The sequence below is a fragment of the Blastomyces dermatitidis genome (genome assembly GCF_000003525.1).
Source record: "Blastomyces dermatitidis ER-3 genomic scaffold supercont1.1, whole genome shotgun sequence".
NCBI classification, from domain to species: Eukaryota; Fungi; Ascomycota; class Eurotiomycetes; order Onygenales; family Ajellomycetaceae; genus Blastomyces; species Blastomyces dermatitidis.
The window spans coordinates 312,312-337,944 of record NW_025544774.1 but is presented as its reverse complement, the minus strand read 5'-3'; the positions used below and the strand labels follow the sequence as shown (position 1 = coordinate 337,944).

General features: G+C 39.4%; 3 protein-coding genes across 3 annotated transcripts; all 3 read left to right on the top strand.

Annotated features, from left to right (window-relative positions):
- The first annotated feature begins 2,213 nt into the window (after positions 1-2,213).
- On the top strand, positions 2,214-4,673 carry BDCG_16046 (uncharacterized protein). The gene has a single exon (XM_045425320.1). It carries the CDS (start codon positions 2,235-2,237, stop codon positions 4,419-4,421), a length of 2,187 nt encoding a protein of 728 aa, XP_045278987.1. The 5' UTR covers positions 2,214-2,234; the 3' UTR covers positions 4,422-4,673.
- A 10,055-nt stretch (positions 4,674-14,728) lies between these two features.
- On the top strand, positions 14,729-20,617 carry BDCG_00013 (vacuolar membrane-associated protein IML1). Its single transcript, XM_045415519.1, has one exon. It carries the CDS (start codon positions 14,869-14,871, stop codon positions 20,218-20,220), a length of 5,352 nt encoding a protein of 1,783 aa, XP_045271453.1. The 5' UTR covers positions 14,729-14,868; the 3' UTR covers positions 20,221-20,617.
- A 480-nt stretch (positions 20,618-21,097) lies between these two features.
- BDCG_16045 (uncharacterized protein) lies at positions 21,098-21,526 on the top strand (the record flags this gene model as incomplete). The annotated part of the gene is made up of 1 exon (XM_045425319.1): positions 21,098-21,526. One exon carries the CDS (start codon positions 21,098-21,100, stop codon positions 21,524-21,526), a length of 429 nt encoding a protein of 142 aa, XP_045278986.1.
- Positions 21,527-25,633: the final 4,107 nt, after the last annotated feature.

Below are 25,633 nucleotides of genomic sequence, written 5' to 3'. Positions count from 1 at the left end.
CTGCAAAATTTCTCTACCAAAAACACGAATATGGCCCCGGCAGTTTATGAGGAAAGAATTGTATTTGTGGCACAACGAGGGTGAGAAAAAGTGTGTTTTAAGTCAGTGAAGAAAGGGGAATGTGAGTGTTTGTTGTTGGGTGGAATCCCCCTGGAGACTCTCAGCCCTAAATCCTGAAATGCCCCAAGGTACGTCAAGGCGCTGGGTTCCTGCAGGTGAATGAGTTATATCAAACAAGCCCTGTTAAATCCGACCAAAAGAAGGGCCGGATGAGGATTCAAAACAAGCACAGGCCATGTAAAGAGAGAATATTGTGGAAATGGAAAATGAAAAACTGGACGGTTCTAGCCATTCGATGCAGCCCAAAGGCTAGTGCAAAGCGGGATACATGTAGTCAATTAGTTAGTTACCATCTTTCATGATGGAAGACGATCGTCGGGGGCGCCCTGTAAAAGCTCATTTTAAGGCTACTGTCAATTTTTCAAATTAATGCCAGTGTTATGATGAACAACGCGCCTGTTTCCATCGCTGCTGTTGGGGTTCCAGTACATTTGGTTTGGCTATTGCTAGACCTCTCTGTGCACAGTGTTCTGAAAATGTAATTCACATATGCGTGCGATATGATGGTATAGTTCCCCATTAGATCCCGCAGCAGATAGATGCCTGAAATGATTTCTGTCGGGAGGCATGACGACTATCATGGTGTGCTGGATAATTCCTGCAGGCTCAGCACGGAAATTGACAACGTACCACCGTTCCTCCTTGCCAATTTACTGAGCCAACGGGGAATACATCCCTTACGAGCGACGTTTCGACGTTTGAAGCTGCGTCTGCAAACTCCAGGTGGAAGTCAGGATAACTAATGGTTAACCCAATCGCCATTTGTCCATCAGGCTATTTTGAGCCACGCCAACGAAAGCTTGTTTGAAATGGCTGGATCATGCGGCCTGACGTGTTTGTGACTTCTAATCAACAATTCCTTTTATCATTGGCGCCCTTTCGGATAACTAACGTTGGGAAAATGGGTCGAAATCGGACAGCGGGCAAAAATGCTCTACTGCCGGCTCGTGAGAGTGTGAAGAACAGGCTTGGTCATCTACCCGCCTTGGGAGATTAACCAGGCCAATATTCTGGCTTTGAGTAAGTGCCAATCATTGGTCCGCAATATAGTTGACGGTAACAAATAGGCTGGGTATTCCTAAAAGACTTGCGTCAAGCCCCTAGTTGACTGTCTGTCCTCCAGAACTTAGTTGGTTGTCGGGAGCAGCGAATATGTCACGTGTACAATATATTCTGTAGGCTACTGGGGCTTATCTCAGCGGGCTCAGACCTCTGGCTCGGTTTGAACGGGTTGCAGCATTATTATTAACTAGTTAATCCGGCATGACACTAACCTACTTTTGATACAAGTCATGTGCTCAGAGCAATCCTCACCAGGGTCTGAGAAGAAATGGTTCCATCTTCAATGGAGATTCCTGAGATTTATAAGGATTTTTCAGATTCTTTAACTTTGACTTTCTATTACTATATACTCACATATCTTTGAGATTTGAAAATCACCTTAGCTTATAGCTAAAGAGAAGAAGAATAGAAATATTTCTTTAATATTTCAAAAAAATCTATATTTAAGATAGATGTATACTCTTGAAAATGATTATATTTTTTAATCTTAGAATTTCTAAGAGCTTTTTTTTATATAAGAAATTGAATTAAAATTCCTGTATTTAAAAACACACTGATTAACTTTGAGATGATACTTCTATTCTAAGAACTTGAGATATGAATATAAAAATCAGATACATTGTGAGAATATTATTATTCTAAGGTTTCAAGATAATACAGAAATAATGAATCTGTCAGGTCACGTGATCTGGCTTACTAATCCTTCCACCATATAACTTTCCACAAGCTAGCAACCTTTCAATCACACAAGCTTTACACCTTCCACAGGTTATGAGACCCGTTTTGCGCAAAAATCGCTGCCAATTCGGGATTCCTTGTCAATATAATCTATTTGAACTACTGCTTCATTCGATACGCCCATCAGGAGTTAAAATCGTCTTATTCTATCAGTATTGATGCGTTTGAGATCTTGATGATCAATAATACTACTGCTCGCTTAAAAAAGAGGCTTGCAGAAAACGCACCACATTTGCAAAAAAGCAAGAAAAACAGAACGATATTGGCAAGGATCCAATAAACGAATATTGAGAATCCAATAAACGAATATCAAGATGGCAGATTCAATACGATCTCGCCCACACACACGTTCGCGATCTCGCGTCCTTTCCACTGGGTCAGTTGCAGTTGATGATGATGATTCTTCACACTCACGCTCTGCCAGTGGACATCCTCCTGGAGCCTTTGAAAGCTCCATTGTCGAAACACCCTCTCGATTCGAAGCTGGTTTGAATACAGCTCCTGACACGGTCAGGCCGGCCCCCCGATCTACTCGACAGCTTGATGCTGGTTCTCTTGATGAGAATAATGGACACCCAGGTGTCTACCGTTCGGGCGAGGCAATATCAGACCAACAGATGGAGCATCTCAAGATGATACTTGAGATGGACAAGGGGAAGCAAAGAGTCCTAGAACTCGAACTACAACTGGAAAAACTCCGTCAACAGAGATCCTCATCCTCTACAGATCGACCACAGGATGTCAACAATCATCCTGCCACCATATCAACAGCCCGTACAGCCACATGGAATCCTAATCTCGGTGAAAGGTTGGAATTCAACCTTTATGAACCGGATAGCCGTGTTGGCAAAGCAATCTCCCAATTCAAGGAAGATGTCAAGAATACTATGAGACCAAACAGTCTAACTGGCACATCCAATTACACCACATGGAGCATCTTCATGAAATCGAAACTGGTTGATGCACAGTGTTGGTATATGATAGAGAAACGACAGACCCAGAACCCTCTACAAAGAGATGATGAATGGGCACCATTCTGGGACGCCAGAAACCGGTGGCTCTACACATTCATCTCGAACTCCTTGGGTGCAGGTGTCAGACCATGTTTCTCCAAGTATGATGAAAATCGGATTGCTTATACTCTATGGAATGCAATTGAAAAGGAATACTCTGTCCTCAAAACACAGTTACGCCGTGAGGCAGTTCTGGAATTCATGTCTCTTGGTGGCACACAGGTCACCAATCTACACACATTCTTTGATAAGTTCCGGTCCGCCATCACGAAATTGGAGATGTTGGATGCTTCCCCCTCAGATGCATGGATATTTGATACCTTCTACTCAGTTCTACCCAACAATTGGAGGAATTATGTTCAGAAGAAGATAGAGGAGATACAGGATTCCAAATCCACAGCTGTGGTATTGGATGTTGATCTTCTCATGGAGGAGATCCGTTCGCGGCTTGATCCTCCAAAAGATAAAAAGAATCTGCAGAATATAGATTCTGCGGCCAACACAGCTACAACAGCTACAACAGATACAATGACCACTACATCTACCAATTTGAACAACAATACATCGAATCCGGCCCGTGGAGGCCGTACTGGACGTGGTCGTGGCAGTTTACAAGGGGGCTCTCGAAACCATCGGGGATCGGGAAATCCACCTACATGTCCTGAATGTGAGAGATCTCACTTTGGCAACTGTTGGTTGGCCAATCCAGACAGTGCTCCAGATAATTGGAGGATCTACAACGCTGCGAGGATAAAGGAATTCAAAGAAAAGAAGGAGAACAATAGTGGGGGTGGGACCCAACTATCCATTACAGATGGTTCAGAGACCTTTCAGATGGCAAACCTCGCAGAGGTTATCAATGTGCCAGCCTGTTTTGTGGAACTCCACAAGGATCCCTCCAACGGGCGTTTATACATATCAAAAGACGTCATCTTCCAGGAGGACCTCCATCTTGCCGATCCATCGATACCGACTACTCCACACAACCCGAAGGTCCTACCCAATGCGGCCCGTAAAGCGGCTGCGGCGATTCCTTCGGCGACACCAGGCCTACCGACTGCGGCCCGTAAAGAGACTGCAGCGATTCCTGATCCATCAATTGATAATCTATTCATTGATGAGGAAATTCGACCTGAGTGTCCATTATTTCTCGTACCCACTAATAATTGGTGGATTGACTATGATATCTCCGCGAGAATACCTACCCTTTTAGTGCAGAATACACTGAACTCCCCGGAACCCACAGTTGAATCTGATGACCCTCCGACATCTACAAGGGATATCACTATAGTGGGGGAATCAACAGTGGGGGAATCTTCAGTGGGGGACAGTCTTGAAGACCTACCCACCGATCCCGAGATCGCTGCACTCCCGATCCCGAAAAACCTCACGCGCGCCAAAGCTTCCATGGAATGGAAGTATTATTACAAGGCCCGTGTTAAAGAGGTCAACCGTTTGAAATATACGCGTTGGAAAGAGAATATATAAAGAAGATAGGGGGATAGGGGGATAAAAAATGATGTATATCATGACTGGTTTTTCATTACTTCACATTTTCCAGTCATTTTTTGTACCTGTACTTGATTTGAAGGCGAATTTTGTATATAGCATCGTGTATAGTTACTCTGGTGAGTGGGGGTGTCAGGTCACGTGATCTGGCTTACTAATCCTTCCACCATATAACTTTCCACAAGCTAGCAACCTTTCAATCACACAAGCTTTACACCTTCCACAGAATCTATGAAGTTGAGTTAAAATTCTCTTTTATACTCAGAGTACTGAGTAAATTCTTTCTGTGTTATTAATAATCAGAAACTGTTTCTTCTCAGATACTTTATAAGATATTATCACTTACATAATCTGATTTTACTATTTGAGTTAGCTTATTGCTTATTTGAGGTTAGCTCATGACATAATCATTAATTCAGTATTAAAACAGCAATAAATATCTGAAGAAGCGTCTGAGCTTGCTGAGATAAACTGAGGTAAAAGAGCTCAATCATCACCAGTGTACTACTGGTAGAAAGAGCTGATCAACCGCGGGATCTTCAACATCTTCTCTCAGATCAGCTATTACAGAGTACAGTACTTTCTCTCAGTGACTCTCTTCAGTAATCTTCTCACAATGACTTCTTTTTAATAATGAACTCAGTCAGTTCTAGAACTTACAGAACTTCTAGAGCACACTTCTGAAATGTCTTTTAACACTGTTAAAATGTTCAGAATATTTATTAGAGATTTTTAAGTTCATTCTGAAATTGAACTTATGTATGTTAATCACAGCAGAGCTCACACTTAACAGTCTTATAATCTGTAGACTACTGAGGTAAAAGAGCTCAATCATCATCAGTGCACTGCTGATAGAAAGAGTTAATTAACTGCAGAACTCTTAACATATTCTTCATGAATTCATTCATCTTATCTCAGCGGGCTCAGACTCTCTGGCTCAGTTTGAACAGGTTACAGTATTATTATTAACTAACTAATCTGATATGACTGTAAGAAATCCCGCTCCTCGCGGATTCTTTACCTCTATTCCTATCTCTCACATAATCAATAGGGCTAGCGGCCCTTGGCTACACACAACTATATAGACTGAAGTTCACGAATACTATTCACAACTCAGCTTGAATGCTATTATACATTTGACCTCTACATTTATCTTTCTACTGTGAACACTTCTAGTAGTTAACAGTACATATCATGCTAAGCTGCAAACACCTGAATAATCACCTGTGAGCACTTATTCTTACATTTCAAGCTCAGTCAGTCAGCAACTGTCTGTTATGACTGAAAGAACTAGAAACTTACATGCTTCAATCCCTGCAAACCCTACTACAGACACTCAGGAGCAGCCATCTGAACCATGAATAATTCTCATAAAAGAAGTCTCAGAGAACTTATCAATCACTCATGAAACATCATTCTCTGCATCTGTGACAGAAAAACTCTCTGAACCCATGAACAAATCAATCTTAGTGAAGAACATTCTTGAGCATCTTCTGCAGAATCAAGCTATTTTTCTACAAGAAATGCTTACTGTCTGCAAACACTCTCAAACTGAGTCTCTAGACATGATCTCCAGAGACACCCGCGAACTGAAAAGAAACTTCCTCAAGTCACAATCACTTAAGGCCATCTATCAAACCACAATCTATAAAAGCTTTTGCAAGTTTGTATTTGAAATTGACTCACAAGCCTGGCTGTGTGATATAAAAGATGAAGAAGCTGTCATCTATGCAATAACAGGCCTCTATTACACTGAAGTCAAGAACTGACTGAATTATCTAGAGAATGATCATGAGAGATTCTGATGATCTGTTCTCAAGACCTATCTAGAGAACAAGTTGAGAGACTCTGTGAGCCAGACAGAGAACACCTGAATCACAATCACCAATATTAGAAAAAGAGATGAGAAATCTGATGAAGACTACTCACAGTACTTCATGAAATTATGATGCAAATTGAGATCTGTGAAAACAGAGCTCTGAAACAAGACCTGAATGATGATATTCACAAAGAGACTGAATAAAGATATATAGAACAAGCTCATTGAGTAAGACTCTAAGTTCTTAACTCTGAAGAAACTGATAACTCTCATTCATCACTTACAGATCACTGTGAGAGTCACAGATCTGTGAAGAGCAGATCATTGATCAGCTCTGTAAGAGTCAGAATAACAGAGAACAGATTTGTCAGAAAAAGATGATAAGATATAGAGAGATTCATATCTGACTGCTGAGTAGAGAGAAAGAGCTTCACAAGCTCCTGTGAACAGAGTGTATAATAGAGAGACTAAGAAAAAGAGACTCTACTTCATCTGTTCTAAATCAGAACATCTCCATGCAAACTGTTCAGACAAATCAAAATAGAAATTTGAGAAGTTATGAACAGAGTCAGCAACAGCCTTCTTAAGAGTCTTGAAGCTGACATCTGAATCTGTTGCTCTCTCAATGAAAATGCTTGCTTACAGAGAGAGATCACATTGCAGTACTACTGTCTCACAAGCATGAAAAGTATTGATGAACTCAGAATCTCAGATCACTGTAGTGTCTCTAAAGCTCACAGAGTGAATGAGCTGAAAGATGAAGACTGAGAACCTGCTCTTGCAACAAGCAGGGCATGAGAACTCAGACCTGAGAACTGAGAGACTCATGAGAATCATCTTCAAATTGCAAGATCTCTCTAGAATCTGAAGAAGATTTATGAAAACTGTGATTATCATGAATATCACAGATGATATGTATTTGAGACTTACATAACTTCAAAGACACAATTCATACATAGCTGTTCATGAGTCAGGTTTATACTTCTGATCAGTGTTAGCAGACTCACTCACAGAGATAGAAGCAGTTAATGCTGTAGAGTTGATTAGAGAAGATAAGCTCATCTATATAATGACTTTACAAGTGTCTGAGAATCTCATGATCATGAAAACTGAGCTTCAGATATCAGAGAAATACTAAGATCTTGCAGAGGTGTTCAGCCCAGCTAAGGCAGCTGAGCTTTCTTCTCACTGTAAGAAGAATCTGATAATAGATTTGATAGAAGAGTAGAAACCCTTCTGAGAATCAATCTATAAGCTCTCTCATCACAAGACAGAGGTCTTGCAGATCTATGTAAAGAAGAATCTGAAGAATGACTTCATTCAATCTTCACAGACCTCCGCGGGAGCCCCTGTAATGTTTGTAAAGAAGAAGAATAAAGATCTCAGGTTGTGTGTAGACTACTGTGACCTGAACTTCAAGATAATAAAGAGTCACTACTCTCTGTCTCTGATTGAGAATGTGATCAATCATCTTATGAAAGCTGTCATATTCACACAACTGAATGTGATCAATGCATATACACAGCTGCAAATACAGTCTGAGAATGAATGAAAGACTGTCTTTAGAACTGCACTGAGATTGTTTGAATATCTAATAATGTCTTTTGATCTGACTAATGCCTCTGTGACATTTCAGTCTTTCATCAATAAAACACTTCACATATATCTGAATGTCTTCATGATAATATATCTGAATGATGTGATGATGTACTTCATGAAGAAGAAAGAACACACTGAGCATGTGCAAAGTGTGTTAAAGACCTTAGATGAGGCAGAACTGTATATTAAGCTTATGAAGTGCAACTTCAGTGCTCATCAGATTAATTTTCTAGAATATGTAATCACTGCAGATGATATTCAGATGAAACCTTCATAAATTGAGACTATTCTATCATAACTGAAGTTAACTAGTATTTATAAGATTCAGATCTTTCTGAGCTTTGTGAATTTCTATAGATGATTTATCTTTGCATTTATAAGAATCTTCTTGACTCTTACAGACATGCTGAAGAGTGAAAATAAGAAGAAGTCATTTCATAAACAGAGAATGAAAAGATTGTTAAGAAGAGAGAACTGTGAGAACTTTCTTATCTCAGAAGCTCACAGAGTCTTTGTAAGATTGAAATAGATATTCACAGATACAGTGATACTGTTTCACTTTGATTTCTTACTCTTAATCAGATTGAAGACAGATGCCTTCTTCTTTGTGATTTCAGGAATAGTCTCACAACTACAGTCAAATGAGAACTGGGTTTCAGTGGCCTTTTTCTCACGGAAGATGCAACCCGCGGAGATCAACTATGACATTCATGATCAGAAGCTTCTTACAATAGTGGAATTCTTTCACCACTGACATCACTACTCTGAGGGCCTCACAACAGTGATTACTGTTAGAACTGATCATGACAGCTTACAACAGTTTGCTTTAATCAAGAAACTCTCACAGCAGCAGATTCACTGGGCTCAGAGACTGAGTGAGTTCTGATTCAAGATAGAACATATCAAGAGAACTAAGAACTCAGTGAACAGACTCTCTCACAGGCCAGACTATATTAAGAAGGCCAGGATGACAGATATAGAGAGACTAGAGAAGACAGAAAAGCTTCACAAGATGCTTGAACTGAGTGTTGCAAAGAGATTGACTGAAGAGTCTCTCAATTTCTCATGAGAGAAGAGAGAGAAGAGAGAAAAGAAGCCTGTACAACTACTTTCTACAACACTGAGAGTCAACACTCTGAGAATCTCTGTGAGAATTCTTGAAGAGAGTATCTATAACCTGAAGAATTTGCAGACTTTGAAAAGCACTATGAAAGACCTGATGTAAGAGAAAACAGAGCATAAGTCTTCATAAGATCTTCTATTCAGATTGTCTGAACTACAACTGAAGAATGAATATACTCAGTATATTCAGAAACTGCTCACAGCAGAGATCAATCCTGCAGAAACAAAGAGTTGAAGAGACTTAAATGATCTCTTGTGAAGAGAGGGTCAGATTTATGTGCCTGTGAATGAGTTTCTATATATAGAACTCATTAAAAGGCATTATAACTCTTCTCTAGCAGGTCATTTTACAGATACTAGAACTCATGAGCTGCTTATAAGAAAATACTTCTGACTGAAGATGTGAGAACTTGTGAAGAAGATAGTGAATTCTTATGCTGTTTATCAGAATTCGTGGGTAGTGTGATTCAGACTATATGAAGAACTTACTTCTCTACTCATCTCATGAGAACCTTGGAAACAGCTAGAAATGAATGCCCTTGTGAGCCTCTCTGAAAGCAAGGACATATATGATGCCTGCTTTGACAGTGTACTGATGATAGTGAATTGCTTCATCAAGATGACATACTTTATACTCATCTGCAAGAACTTGAAGTTAAAGGATTTGACTCATATCTTTGTCTGTGATGTGATCTGATTGCATGAGTTATCTATGAATATTATCTCAGACAGAGAATCAATCTTCACAGAAGAGTTCTGATCTGATCTGATAACTATACTGAAGATCTCATAAGATCTAAGTATGACTTTTCATCAATAGACAGATGATCAGACAGAATATCTGATAAGTATATTGAAACAGTATCTGCAGTGCTTTGTCAATTACAATCAGAATAACTGAGTGCATTGATTATCACTTACAGAGTTCATATACAACAACTCAAAGCATGTCAGCACAGGTAAAACCCTCTTTGAGATACTCACTGAGACTCATCTGCAGATGACCTTGATGAACCTGTGAGAGTACACTATAGAGTGTGATGATGCTCATGAACAGGCTGAGAGAATTCAGGAGATTCAGGAGAAAGTCTGTGAATTCTTGAGAAAGACTCAAGAGTATCAGAAGAGATACTATAACTTCAAGCATATCATGAAGAGTTTCAAGAAAGATGATAGAGTCTGACTGAGTCTAGAAAACATCATCACACAGAGATCTAGTAAGAAGCTGAATCTCTTGCAGACAGAGTCTTGTAAGATTATGAAGAAAGTTAGCTTGCAGTTCTACAGATTAAAACTGTTATCTAAATTACAGATATACAATGTTTTTCATATCTCTTTACTCTGTGAATATAAGAAATTCTCAGAAGAAAACCCTGTAACTCATCACTCTGTCTGCAAAGTACTAGAGAGTGAAAGAGAATACTAGGTCAAAGAGATTGTTGACTCAGAGAAGCAAGATCACAAGCTCTGATTCAAGGTTCAGTGACAAGAGTATTCTGACAAGATGAATGAGTTCACTTAAGAATCATCTAGACAGATAAGACATCTGCAGAAGCTGAGACATGACTTTCATACTATGAATTCTAATAAGTCAGAATGATGCAGTCTTCACTAAGAACCTGATTATGACAAAGACATTAACACTGTCATTTGCAAACTCTAGTCTATAAGATGATGAGTTTCTACTGAGATGAACAGTCTGCAGTGTACACAAGAGAAGAAGAAAATATATTCTTATTAAAGCTAAAAAATAAGAAAATAAACAGAGCTGTGAATACAATTTAGAGACTAATAAAGAAAAAATAAAGAAAATTCACACTCATATCATTAATATCTGTAACACTCAATTCTCTCACAACTATCAATTTTCTTCTTTAAAGAAGCAGAGAGCATTATACCTGCAGTACAGACAATTGTTGCATTTGACATGAAGACTGCTAGAAATGCACAGACTTCAGAGAAGCTGAACATCAGAGTGTATACAGTTGTAACAGAGTCTTGAAGACTGGTCATCTGCATATGTGACCAGATATCTCTTACAAAGCTGTGTTCACTCTCTCAGTTGTGCTGAAGTATTCAGCTCAGAAACAATGAAGACACAGAGAGAAGGCTTATCTACTCAGACTAACTCTTATCATAAATTCATAGCATTCACATTGTCTTAATTACCTGGATTTTGTGAGTACTCAGAGACTCATCTTCTATTGACAATGAGATTGCAGAAATGCACTGTGATGTGAGAATCATTGATAGAGAACCTAGACATATTTGCATATACCTGGTCAGAGATTATGTGAGCAGAGAGAAGATGATTATAGGCCTGTAGAACTGCAGAAGACACTGACAACACTGAGAGCTTTACAAGAACTGTCAGCTAGAGTCTGTAAGAAATTACTTATGAGAAGACTTACAGCAAAGAAGAGAACTGCACTGCTTAGAGCCAGGGGCTGGTCTGAGAGAGACAGAGAGTTGGCTGCTGGCTCAAAGATCAGGTGCAGTGACAGGGCTGGGAAGAGTGAAGACACAGTCATGAACAGCAGTGCCCCTGCTTCATCAGCCAGTAAAAAGTGATTGAAGAAGTTGCAGAGACACTCACAAGAAGCTCAGCAGTGACCAGACATTGTTTACAAAGATATTGAAATTGAAAAAATTTTTATTCTTGAGAAGTTCTTGAATCAATATATAGACATTGTCAGAAATACTCTCTCTCTGTCATCTAAGTGAAAACACTTCATAGATGAATGAAGATACTCACAGTTTATAAGAATGAGAGCTGTTACAGAAAAAGAGAAAAGAAGATGAAGTTTCACAGACAGATCTGAGATATTTATACTACTTTAGAGAGATTTGCTTACACTGTGAGTGATTCTGTAGAACAGTTAGATCACTCTAACAAATAAGAGTGATTATGAATTGCAGATCTGAATCTTTCTATGTGACTATAAAGAGTGATTGCAGACTGCAAACATCTTGATTCTACAATTCTACAGAGTTAATGAAAGAATGGAAAATTCCTCACAATTCTACAGTGTCAAAGAGCAATGATTTGTAAGAATGAATGAAAGATCAACTCATGAATGTTTCTCTTTGATGAGGATGATCTCATAGAGAGTGATTCATCTGCAAGATGAATCTATGTAATGATCACACAAGAACCTTGTGAAAATGATTGAGAGTTAACTGAAACTCTTCTATATGAAAGATGTGAGATGAATCTGTGTGATAGTCAGAGAAGAATCTGTAGACTACAAAGAATCTCACAGAACAAGAAACTGAGTGACAGACTCTTTTCTCTTCACAGTAACAAGGGATTTTTCCTCACTGAGGTTTTTTACAGATATGAAGGATTTTTAGTAAGTATCACTGCAGTGCTGAGCTGACTATGAAGTCACTCAGTGAAAGGCTTCACAGATGAAGTCTTAGAGAGAGAGAGGTATGTAAGAAATCTCACTTCTCACAGATTCTTTATTTCTATTCCTATCTCTCACATAATTAATAGGGCTAGCGGCCCTTGGCTACACACAACTATATAGACTGAAGTTCACAAATACTATTTACAACTCAGCTTGAATACTATTATACATTTGACCTCTACATTTATCTTCCTACCATGAACACTTCTAGTAGTTAACAGTACATATCATGCCAAGCTGCAAACACCCGAATAATCGCCTGCGAGCACTTATTCTTACAATGACACTAACCTACTTTTAATAACTACAAGTTAGACTGGCCGCTGAGACTATAAATTTCATGTTTGATTTCATTTGATCTGATCTCATACATTTCTTGGCGTGAATCTCACTGGGACTGGCTATCAAAAAAACAGATAAAGTGACTATATATCAGATTTTAAAATGAAATCATGACTTGAAAAAAATGAGAAAGTAATCTCATTTAATCTCATTTAGTTTCATTCTTAACATAAAGTTACTATTTTTAGACATTTTAAGGTTTTTTTTAGACTATTTTTAATTTTTTAAAAAGTAATGCTTTTTGATAACACTTAAATGAGATTTAAAGTCATTTAAAGCAATAAAAATAATTTAAATTGAGAAGTGGAAATCATGATCTTATTTGAAAAATGTGATAAGAGTAGACAGTAAGTCTCACTGAAACAGTATAAGACTACTATCTAATGTTAAAATCATGTAATGAGATCAGTTGAATTGATAATAAGACTATTAAAAAATCTAGTTCTGATCTCAGACACAGTCACATAATCAGTCTACTATAAGTTATATACTCAGAGTAATTCTTATCAGAGAGTCTGAGAAGAAACAGTTTTATCTTCAATGAAAATTTCTAAGATTTACAAGAATTTTTCAGACTCTTCAACTTTGACTTTCTATTACTATATATTCATATAACTTTAAGATTTAAAAATCATCTTAGCTTATAGTTAAAGAGAAGAAGAATAGAAATATTTCTTTAATATTTTAAAAAAATCTATATTTAAAATAGATATATACTTTTAAAAATAATTATATTTTTTAATCTCAGAATTTCTAAGAGTTTTTTTTTATATAAGAAATTGAATTAAAATTTCTGTATTTAAAAATACACTGATTAACTTTGAGATGATACTTCTATTTTAAAAACTTAAGATATGAATATAAAAATCAGATACATTATAAGAATATTATTATTTTAAAATTTTAAGATAATATAAAAATGATGAATTTATAAAATTAAGTTGAAATTCTCTTTCATACTCAGAGTACTGAGTAAATCATTTCTATATTATTAATAATTAGAAACTATTTCTTCTCAGATACTTTATAAGATATTATTACTCATATAATCTGATTTTACTATTTAAGTTAGCTTATTACTTATTTAAGATTAGCTTATAATATAATCATTAATTCAGTGTTAAAATAGTAATAAATATCTGAAGAAGTGTCTGAGCTTGCTAAGATAATATTTATTTTATCTCAGTAAGCTCAGACACTTCTTCAGATATTCATTACTATTTTAATACTGAATTAATAATTATATTATAAGCTAATCTCAAATAAGTAATAAATTAACTTAAATAGTAAAATCAGATTATATAAGTAATAATATCTTATAAAGTATCTGAGAAGAAACAGTTTCTGATTATTAATAATATAGAAAGAATTTACTCAGTACTCTAAGTATAAAAGAGAATTTCAACTTAATTTTATAGATTTATCATTTCTGTATTATTTTAAAATTTTAAAATAACAATATTCTTACAATGTATCTGATTTTTATATTCATATCTTAAGTTTTTAAAATAGAAGTATCATCTCAAAGTTAATCAGTGTGTTTTTGAATACAGAAATTTTAATTCAATTTCTCATATAAAAAAAAGCTCTTAGAAATTCTGAGATTAAAAAATATGATTATTTTCAAGAGTATATATCTATCTTAAATATAGATTTTTTTGAAATATTAAAGAAATATTTCTATTCTTCTTCTCTTTAGCTATAAGCTAAGGTGATTTTCAAATCTCAAAGATATGTGAGTATATAGTAATAGAAAGTCAAAGTTAAAGAATCTGAAAAATCCTTATAAATCTTGGAAATCTTCATTGAAGATGGAACTATTTCTTCTCAGACCCTCTGGCGAGGATTGCTCTGAGCACATGACTTGTATCAAAAGTAGGTTAGTGTCATGCCGGATTAGTCTGCAACCTGTTCAAACCGAGCCAGAGGTCTGAGCCCGCTGAGATAACATCCATCCTCCATTATAGTGTTAGTCACGTGTAGCTAGGTGAGGCTATCCAATCGTGATTGCAATCTGGTCAACCTCAGCGTTTCTGATAGCTTTGGAACAGCACTCTAGACAAAACAATGAATATCAAATAGCACAGCCGTTTTCGTCTCCATGATACATGGACGGACCATTTGATAAATCATGCTGCCACGTGGACGCGCCAAAGGTTCGCATCTGAGGCAAGTTAGCACCCCAAGCATTGCAACAGCTTCGACGGGGACGACCAATCTGGATCAAGACCGAGTATATGGGCCCTCGAAGACAAGTGCTACAGGCCTCAGCAATCGTCCCTGCTCTCTATGGGTTCATGATGATAACTTCTCGAGAGAAGATGTGCTATTCAATGTCGGTGCTTTTAGCGATCTAGGGTTAAAAGCGGGAGATCTTGTTGAGCTCTCTTCCCCCCGTCTTTCACAAGGGGACCACCATGCATCTTCAAACAGACTGGATCCGAGTGGGAGAACGCTACGAGATTCAGGTGATTCCGATCCAGGTTCCGACGCCGCTGCAAAGCGCGCTGCTGACCACAAGCCTCACTCCCCAGCCAATCGATGGTACCTATTTCTAGTCAAACCGCTATCGGCAGATATTAAAGCCAGGCACCCAAATCTACAAATTTCGATCACAAGTAATATTGCCAATATTTTTGGATTCAAAAACCACTCCCAGGCTTTGATATCTCTCAAAGATCGGTCGCAGTGCACCGCTTCTCACGTGGAGCTCATTTTTCGAGACCAGTTTCTGGTCCGATCTGACATGTGGAGGTTAGTCATGTCAGAACTCGCAGATAAGCCTGTCTATAAGGGACAGAAGATCGTATTCATGGGAACCATCAAAGCAACGGTTAAGTCCATATATATCGACGGCAAAAAAGTGCCATCTGGTTACTTTGCCCCGCAAACGATACCAATCTTTCGGAGCGAATCTGCTCGATATGTCCTCTTCATTCAAATGTCGAAGGAGATGTGGGACTTTGACTCCGAAGGTACTGGTGACATTCTCTTTAGTCGGGTCATCAATAGCCTTCTGCCGGAACTCTTCAAACGTTGGGCTGGCATCGATGCCCACCATCTGGTGACCATTGTTTTATTTACTAGAGTCCAGTATGATCTCTTAGCGGTAGATAATCTCGGCTCTTCTTTCCTCATCAATAACTTAAATCGAACCACCCATGATTCCCGACTAGAGAGTCAGGATTTCTATCGCGTTGTGGTCAATGATATGCCAAGTGGCAAGTGGACGGCAATTTTAGATGAATTAAAGAAGGAATTCAGGACTTTCCTCCGGGACGTGTCTATCCCGCCATCGCGCTTCCCAGACTCACCGACATCGGCGGAAGACATGCTCCCGGAAAATCCGAAGCACCCTCCAAGTATATCTGGAAGGCCGACTTCTGCCCTGCGCGGGAATATATTGGAAGCAATAAATATTGCGTCATCGTACTTGGCATTTGAGCATATTGGTCGTGACCTTATTAGGACAGGCACGTCAATCGTTGTGATATCTCCTGGGACAGGAGTGTTTGAAGTCGCTTATGAGGCACTAGCGTTGACTTCAGAGGTCCTCACAAGTCGTGCCATTGGAATTGATCTGATATGCTTGAGTCCCATGCCATTGCATTCAGTTCCACTATTTAAGTATCGCCTCCCGAGTGACCATACTTCGAGGCCGGGTAGTTCTATCTCCAGGGATTCGCTCCTCCGTCCGTCCCCCTCCGATTCTCACTTATCTGGGAGCTTTTCGAGTAGAATTTCCGGTCCTGGATCGTCAAATGCTACACTCGGACCTCTACCAAAACCAGCCCCGGTCGTTGACGACTGGCGTTACGGGATTCCCCATTGGATTGACATATCCTATTGGGATCCGAAAATTTACCGCGACAGACGAACCGCTGTGAATAAAGTCACAAAATCCCCTGCCGTAGGCACAATGAAAAAGCAAACAAATACCTTTATTCCAAGGGTCAGGATGAATGAAATTCAAATGATGGGTGTTATGGAAAGCGAACAGTCAAATATCTGTGTACCGTATCTATCTTCAGCTGACGTCCGCCTTCAAAGGCGCTCTGGCTCATATGCATCTCCGCACGGATCGTATAAATCTCCGTTCACAGAGAGTGGGGCCGGATCTTTGATGTCAACTTTCAAGGATTCGAAAAAGAATATTTTATCCGTGCCTGCGACACAGCGAAAAATGCTAGAGTGGATGGATTTTTATGATAACTCAATCTTTCATACAACTCCCACAGAGCGAATGGTACGAAGAGCTTCAAAGGCTAAGCGCGTTGATTTTGAGACACCAGGATCTCGGGTATGCGAACAAGAGTCCATACGTTTCTCGACGAGTTCATTGAATCGCTCTGGCAAGTTTTCAACGAACCCCAGTAATAGCCACCGGCGGCCAGAAGATGGAAAGTCAAACTTTCAGAAAGTAGCCCCAGCTGAACGGATACCCTTCAAAAAGTCAAGCATGAAAACAGCATCGAAGTCCACCAAGCCACGGATTTCCCGGTCGATTAGCTTTGCTTTACGCGGGCTAGGCCCAACTCCACCCCGAGCAATTGCAAGTACGGAAATTAATAACGAACATGCCAAGGGCCTGTCAACGACAAGTAAGAAACTGCTTAGTGCTGCAGAACAACCCTCAAACGCCATCATCAATTCGCCTATATCAGATAGCGTTTCCAGCCCTACCTTCAACACCGCAGAGCTCCCTCTGGTAAATGTTACGCCTTCTACAGAGAACGCAAATACTACTCCTTCAAAACCCATTTCAATCCGAATCGCGAATAAAAAAACGATGGACGAGCATAATATGGGCCCCAATGAAGTTGATGGCTCATTTTCAACTACCTCAACAGAAGTGCCTTTCGATCGAGGACCGAATGAAGAAATCCATGGGCCATTCCCAATGACCCGTACGGGTCCCAGGTTTGGTTTAACTCATAATGCGAGCCAAGATGAAGCACCTATTGCTTTATCTCCAACGAAGGCGCTGTCTCCATGGATTTTACCTGTTAACCCGTGCAAACCACCTAAACGTGGACCCACGCGATCCAGTTGGTTCGGTCGCTGGCAGCATGTCTATCCGCGGATGCCAAGCACGGCGTCTGTAAAGTGGAAGAGCCTAAAGTCGCCGGCAATTCTTCCACTGACAACAGAGGAATTTCCCACAAGCGAAGAACTCGCTTCTCAGTATTTTCAGACCCCGTACAGAGTCTACCAAAATGACGAGTCCGATTTCGCAGAAACGCCTAGAACCCGAGAGGCACTTCTACGTGAAATGGTGGCATTGCGCCTTGCCCATGGTTTCCAGATCGACGTTGGGAAGTTAGTTAACGAAGCATCAGGCCAGCATTCACTAGGATCGCTAAATATATTCAACACCCGCTCATTATCCAAAGATGGGACGACCATTTTTATGTCTATGGGCAACATCATCCACAAGTTGGTTTGTGTTGCCGGAGGGGAGATAGAAGTTACAAAATTCACACGTAAAACGGTGACCGATTTCCTTTCTAACGCAAAGGCTTTTGCATTCAATTACACTCCTGTCGTTAAAACAATATTGAGTGCAAACTATTGCAAAAATACTATAAATTTGCAATTACCTCGAGAAGATTACAACTGGAATTATGCGGACGCTTTTCTGGCAGGCTATCGGGACCACTTAACCAATTGCGCGGAACAACTTCGTTTCTGGCGCACGCGTTTCGTTCTGATACCCGTTCAGATACCCGCAAACGCAAGACGCCCAATGCAGTCATATAAAGAGGATAATGAAGAGGAAATTCATCTTCTTGGCATCACTCAACTCACTCAAATATGGCAAAAGTATCGGTATGTTCCGCCAGAGGAAAAACGACTGCAGGCACCGACTTACAAAAAGGACCAAAACCCATTGAATATTATATATCAAACTAGCAATCCGTCTGAGGTTGTTGCTGCTGAACTTGATAGACTGTTGCTTGATGATCCACATCTTGATAGTCCTTCTCTACAATTGCTACCAGAATCCGAATTACTTCAACGATCCAACATTAGTCTTGCTGTCTTGGCGCAGGCTATACAGGGCGAGAAGGGGGTGAGGATGATGGATAGAAGATGGCATTGGCGTCTTCATTATAACTGCTTTGTTGGATTAGAGCTTACTACTTGGATGCTGCAAAATTTCCGCGATATCGATACTCGCGAGGAGGCAGTTGAGTTTGGAAATGAGTTGATGAAGCATGGGCTTATTTGTCACGTCCAGCGAAGGCATAATTTCAGAGACGGCAATTATTTTTACCAGATCACCGATGAATATCGCATAGCTCGGCCAGAATCTCGAAGCGGTTGGTTCCAGGCTCGAAAATCGGTTCCTAACACTCCCATGGGAGAGGGTGTAGCTCAGACTGCCCAGGACAAAGCAGATAACGGGGCGGGAGAGACTGACAGTAGGGCCAACACGCCTACCCAGGGGAAATCTCCGAGAACAAAAGCCTCAGTGTGCCTGTCAAAGTCTATGAAGATTGACGTCGACACTCGTAAGCGTTCAACCCGCCCTGAAACAATTGAGCTTCACTATGACCGGCTTCACAATCCCGACAATTGCTTCCACATCGAACTCAGTTGGATGAACGCAACGCCCAAGCTTGTGGAAGATGCAATTGTATCGTGGGCTGCAACCGCGGAAAAGTTCGGTCTCAAACTAGTTGAATTACCGATATCTGAGGCTTCTTCCATCGTCGAAACCCAAGTTTTCCGGCGCCCATACCCAGTCAAGCTAGCAATTGAACCCCCAGACAGCCCATCGCCCAACGTTTATAGCTCCACCTTATTCGGATCTCAAGGCATAGCCGACCGCCACTTCTATCACAAGGCAATCCTGAAAAAGTTTGACTTCGTCCTTGACTTTGAAGCTATACACTCTTTCCCTCCGGATGTAAACGTGTCATATTCCTGGGGTCGACTGGACTATCACCTCCCCCAGTATGTCCACCGAACCGGTGCCGTCCTCGCTCAGATTACAAATGACGGCTGCTTCCTTCTGCTCGCGAACCGACTCTACAGCGCTCGAGGACCTGTCGCCAAGGAACCTGGGCGTTTCGACAGAAGTGAGTTCTACCGCCCCCGTGCTGCAACATATGATGCCTTGGACCGTGGTGGCTCGCCGCATTTATCGCCTGCAGTCCGCGCATCACTTGACACCTCATCCGGGCCTGTTCCCCAGTCTGAACTTCCCTCTTCCTATCGAATTACTAGGGAGATCGGAGCAGAGATTAGAGCCTTCTGTAATGATGTCGAGCGGCTGCAGAAATTCTACAAGGACGCAGCGGTTCACGCAAAACCTACTTCATCCAAGGTTACCCCGAGTGCACCATCTACGATGGATTCGTCCATTCCGACCTTAGAACTGCCGGCCAGCCTTGTTGCGCGGCACGTTCCTTCACCACCAATTATGGAAGTTCAAGAGACAGGTGCGGTGTCGATTGATAACAGGATGCAGATCTGAAAATAAATTGAATAATGATATAGATAATTAATAAAAAACTGAAAAAAATCTGTAAAACTGAGAGATGAAATAATTATTAAAAATAATTACAGTTATTCTATCAATTAAGTTAAAAATAGAGTTGATGATGGATTGATGTTCTTAGAGTAGTTGGTTGTATTATGAGGCAGAAGCAGTCAGCTCACAGAGAGGCAATCTGACACTCCTCTTCACTGCTGCTCTGCCTGAGTAAATGTTTGCAATCTAGCAGAGCAGCTATATAACTAGAAAATGAGATTTACATATAAGATTGAGAGTGTCTTCTACTGAAAGGTTCACAGAAGAGAAAATAAAAGAGAGAGTGTGGTTCGGAAGAACGTCCGACCGCCGGATAATAATGCGGCCGCTTCCGAATACGCTTACGAATGTAAGGAGCAAGGAGCCCTAGCGGTTTCACTAATTATTTGTTGGCCCTTACGGCCGTTGCGGTTAGCGATCCCACTAGATCACGTGACCCACCACTATAATATGTTCCTGTAGATAGATCTATCAATACAACCTTCAACTATCCTACAGGTTATAGCCTGGATGGCATGTTTTTCTTTTTAGAATGTTGTATCAACATATTTTTGACATGAATAGTTCATCTTTTTTGAAAAGACTCTTACTCTTTATTAGAGATATTTCATTTTCCCTGAATCTGTCAGTCAGTGAATTTATATACTTTATTTTTTTTGAGAAAGTGTGTTCTTCATTGTGAAGAATATCACTTTTTTATTTTTTTTTTTTACACATCTAGAAGAAGCAGAGTCATCTCAATATAAGTGATACATCTGTTACTTCAGAGTTCAGCTCAAGGCTCAGAATCACATGCTTCACTAGATGACTCATTGATAGAATGATCACTCATTATGAGAAAGCTTCTGACTTGCAAGATGAGGCTGAGATCAGTTTTCACCAGAGTATGAAATTTGATGATGATGAGACAATAGAGGAACTTCAGAACAAAGGAAAGCAGAGTCAATATTCATCTGCAGAATCTGTTCATTTCAACTCTTTGAATTCTTCACTGTCTCCCACCTCTGAAATGCTGACTTTTAATGATGATTTGAATCAACCTATCTATTGCACCGCAGGCAATCTTATGAATCTTATACAGATAATGCTACAGAACCAGATAACTGCAGCTGAAATCACTCAACATCTCACTACATCTGCACAAAGAGACACTATGAGGGATGAGTTACAGGAATATCAGAAGAAAGTCAAATATGCACTAGATATCAAATCAGTGACCACATTTGATGACTCTAATTATGAAGCCTGATGTGTTGATATATTGACTGATGTGAAAGTTATTGATGAAACTGACATTCTATTGAGAACTCAATGAGAATTCTCTTTTACACATCATATTGACTCTGAGAAGTGAAGAATCTGTTTCAAGTCTTTATATAGATGTATACTATCAAGTCTTGTTGAAAATGTTTGAATTACTATTGAAACCTTGAAAGCTGACAATGCTGTGACTCTGTGAGACAAGATCAATGTTGAATATGCAATATCACTGACAGAAGAATGAGTTAATATCTTCAAGAAATTGACAAAATTACAAGTCAAGAAGAATGATTATCTTACTTTTCAGAGATGTTTTCACTATCTTATTACCTGTCACAAGAAGCTCTGTCAGAGCACTGAGAATATATATCATGATCTCTTCCTCAACAATCTACAAGATTATCAAAGACTGTTTGTCAAGACATGTTTGAATGAGTTTTTCTCCACTGATCAGAGACTCATTGTCAACATTGATATTGATGATTTGATGAAGCAACTGATCAATTATACATTCAAGAAGATCATCACTGAGTGAAAAAAGCAGTCTCAGACTGATTCTGTGACTGTGAAGAAGAACAAGGACAAAGATAAGAACAAAGATGAGGATAAAAGCACATCTGTATGAAAGTGTACTCACTGTAGAAGATATGAACATACTGTTGACAGGTGTTTTATCTTACACTCTGATAAAAAGAAAAAGAAGGATGACAAGAAGAATGATAAGAAGAAAGAGAAGAGAGATGACTTGATAAGTTCTCAATCAGCAGTGAATGCAGTAATTATGAAGATTGAGTTCTATTTCTCTTTCACAGTCACTGAAAAATCATTCTCTAGATCTTGGTATTTGAACATATGTGTAAGCTTGAATATGACAGATGAGCTTTATTCTTTTTTAAATATCAAATCTTTTAATAATAATATCTCTGTCAATTCTGCAACTGAGGAAACTGAGTTTGTCAAGAAGATTAGAACTGTCACTTTGAAGGTTGAGAGTGATGATGTTAACTTGCAGAATGTTCACTATATTTCTAATATTACAGTTAATCTGCTCTCATTTGCAAAGCTTGAAGATCAGAGATTCTGATTTACATTATCTTTCACTATTCTCTCATTTTTCATTTGCAGAGCTCTGAACAGTGTTATTTTTCATGCAGTTCAGACTGCTCAGAATAACATATATAAGATTGATGAACAGGAGTTCAATGAGGATCTCAATCATCTGAACAGGGCAGTCAAGTATATTGTGATAATGCCTCACAAGTATGATTTTGATTGAAAAGTTGATCTTCCTGTGACTGCTGCCACTACTGTTAATAATGTTGATTCTGCGGACGTGAGAACACAGGCATCAAAGATATCAAAGACTCTTTTGAATTGACATTATAACCTTAGTCACATTCATGCTGATGCTATAATTGCTATGGCCAAGGATCCCCATACTGGAGTCACAATTAAAGATCCTAAGACTAAGTTCTTTTGTGAGAAATGTGTCAAGGCTGGTATGACACAAGATTATTCAAAAACACTGATGCCTAGATCTATTCAACCCATTGAGAAGGTTCATATTGACCTTGTAGATAATAGATGTACATTGAAAGACCTCTCTGACCACCTCTTAGAGTCCCGCCAGGGAATCAAATACTGAATGCTCATCACCTGTGATGCAACTCACTACCATTGAGTATATTTTTTAAAGTTCAAGAATGAAGCTGTTCAATACTTTGAGTTATGACTCAGATTCATGAATAATCTCAGGTATACAGCCCCTGCTTTTCTATGAACTGATATTGATGATGTTTTCTGATTCACATGTATGCACACAGTTATGAATTCATATGATATCAAATGAAAACCAATGACATCACATTCATCACACCAGAATGATGTTTCTAAACATGAGATCTGTACTATCATGGAATGGGTTAGAGCTGCTCTTTTGAAAGACAATCTTTCTAAGAAGTTCTGAGCAGATGTTCTAGAGACAGTGATTGCAATAATCAATAATACTCTCATATCTATAGTTCTTTACAACTCAAAATTTTGGTCCTCTACTGCAGAGATCCCTGTGATTCCAAGTCCATATAAGATTCCTTGATGTGCACTTATGAATACCCCGCTGAATGTAAGGCATTTTCACTGATTGAGTGCAGAGGTTTTTGTTCACTTGCATGGATCTCAGCGGCCCGCGGATAAGCTTTCTCCATGTGCCGATTCCTATTGTATCATTGGATTCAGTGGCACATCGATATATCGCCTATGACATTCTGAATCTGACAAGATTATTGCCAGTAGTGATGTGAGGTTCCTGATCACTGAAAAACTGGTTGTCACATCTATGGCACTCATTAATAATGCCAGTGAACCGGAACCTGATATTCATCTGATTGATGATGAAGATGCTCCTGACATTGATGATCTGAATTCTACATGATTGTGGCCTGCGAAATCGCTGACTACTTACACTTCAAGCCTCATTACAGGCAACCTCCTGAAGTCCTACAAGGATGCCACATCTCGGCCAGGGGGGGTAGGAGATTATTGGAAGAAGTCCATGCAACGCGAGATTACTGACCTGAAGAGATGCAATACATGGAGTTTGATCCCTAGATCTGATGTCTCAAGGGGTGAACTGATTGCTTCAGGCTGTTGGGTGTTCCTTGAGAAAGATAGACCTGTGAACTCAAATACTGATTCTGATGATATTCTTAGAAAATTGCATTGAGTGATTTGTGATAACTGACTTAAGAAGGATTCTAGAGAAGAGATCTACACTCCTGTCATCACTGATACTGCTAATTGTATTCTTTTTGCAATAGCAGTACTACGCGGTTGAACACTTCATTAAGTGAATATAGTAATGGCATATCTTCATGAGCGCCTCACTAAGAAGGTCTATATGAGATAACTCACTGAATTTGAGACAGATTCACTGAAAATGCTTGTCTGTGTGATTGAGAGTAGTCTATACAGCCTGGACTCTGCAGTGAAGATCTGATATGATTACTTAACAGCTCTGTTGAGTGATCTTGAATTTACAGTCAGCACTCATGATCCAGCACTCTGATATCATACATTCAGATGTCACCTCTATATAACAATCTACATTGATAATCTCAACATCATATCCGAAGCTCCTGAGAATGCTGATTGGCTAGTGAGTATACTCAGTGAGAAATTGAAAGTCAAGGATCTACACCAGTCAATCAAGTATTTGAGTATGAAGATCAATTGTTCAGACAAGAGAATTGATTTGACACATTGTCAATATATCAAATGCCTTGTTGAAGATTTCTATCTTGATGATGCAGCTGTTGTCAGAACATCAATGAAGAATGAATTCTGTATTGATGATTCCTCTATATCTGAGAAAGAGGCTGGTTTCACAATTCAGTGATATCAATATGATGTGAGTTGCTTGCAATATCTTGCAGTTAAAACATGTTCTGATATCACTCACACTGCCTCACTACTCACTCAACAGAACATTGATTCAACACCTCAATGTTGAAAGGCCCTATTACATGTTATACAATATTTGAAAGGGATCATGGATCTGGGTATTTTCTACGGACGCGGCCTGTATAAGGGGTTCATTTCTACCATTCCTTCTGTTTCTACTGTTCCTTCTGTTTTTTCCGTTCCTACCAATTCTTCCATTACCCCTGATTTCCCTGATGATTCCTACCTACTCTTCAGCTACTCAGATTCTGATTGGGCCGGCCCCTTGAATGGTGATAGGAAATCAACATCTGGCTATGTTTTTAAGCTCACAGGCAGCCCGATTTCATGGCGTTCAGTGAAGCAACCTTGTGTATCTCTAAGTTTCAATGAGGCTGAATATGTGGCTCTTAGTGAGGCGGTCCGCGAGGCAACATGGATCCAGAACCTCATGATTGAGCTTGGCTTCATCACTACATCTCTGATACAGATCCTCACTGATAATAAGAGTGCCATAGATCTCACAAAGGTGGCAGTCATTACAGCCCGAAGCAAACACATTGACACATGTTTCCATTTTTTGTGTTGGCAGTTGAATCAGGGGGTCATTGATTTAGAATACGTTCCCACCACTCAGATGGCAGTGGATGGACTCACT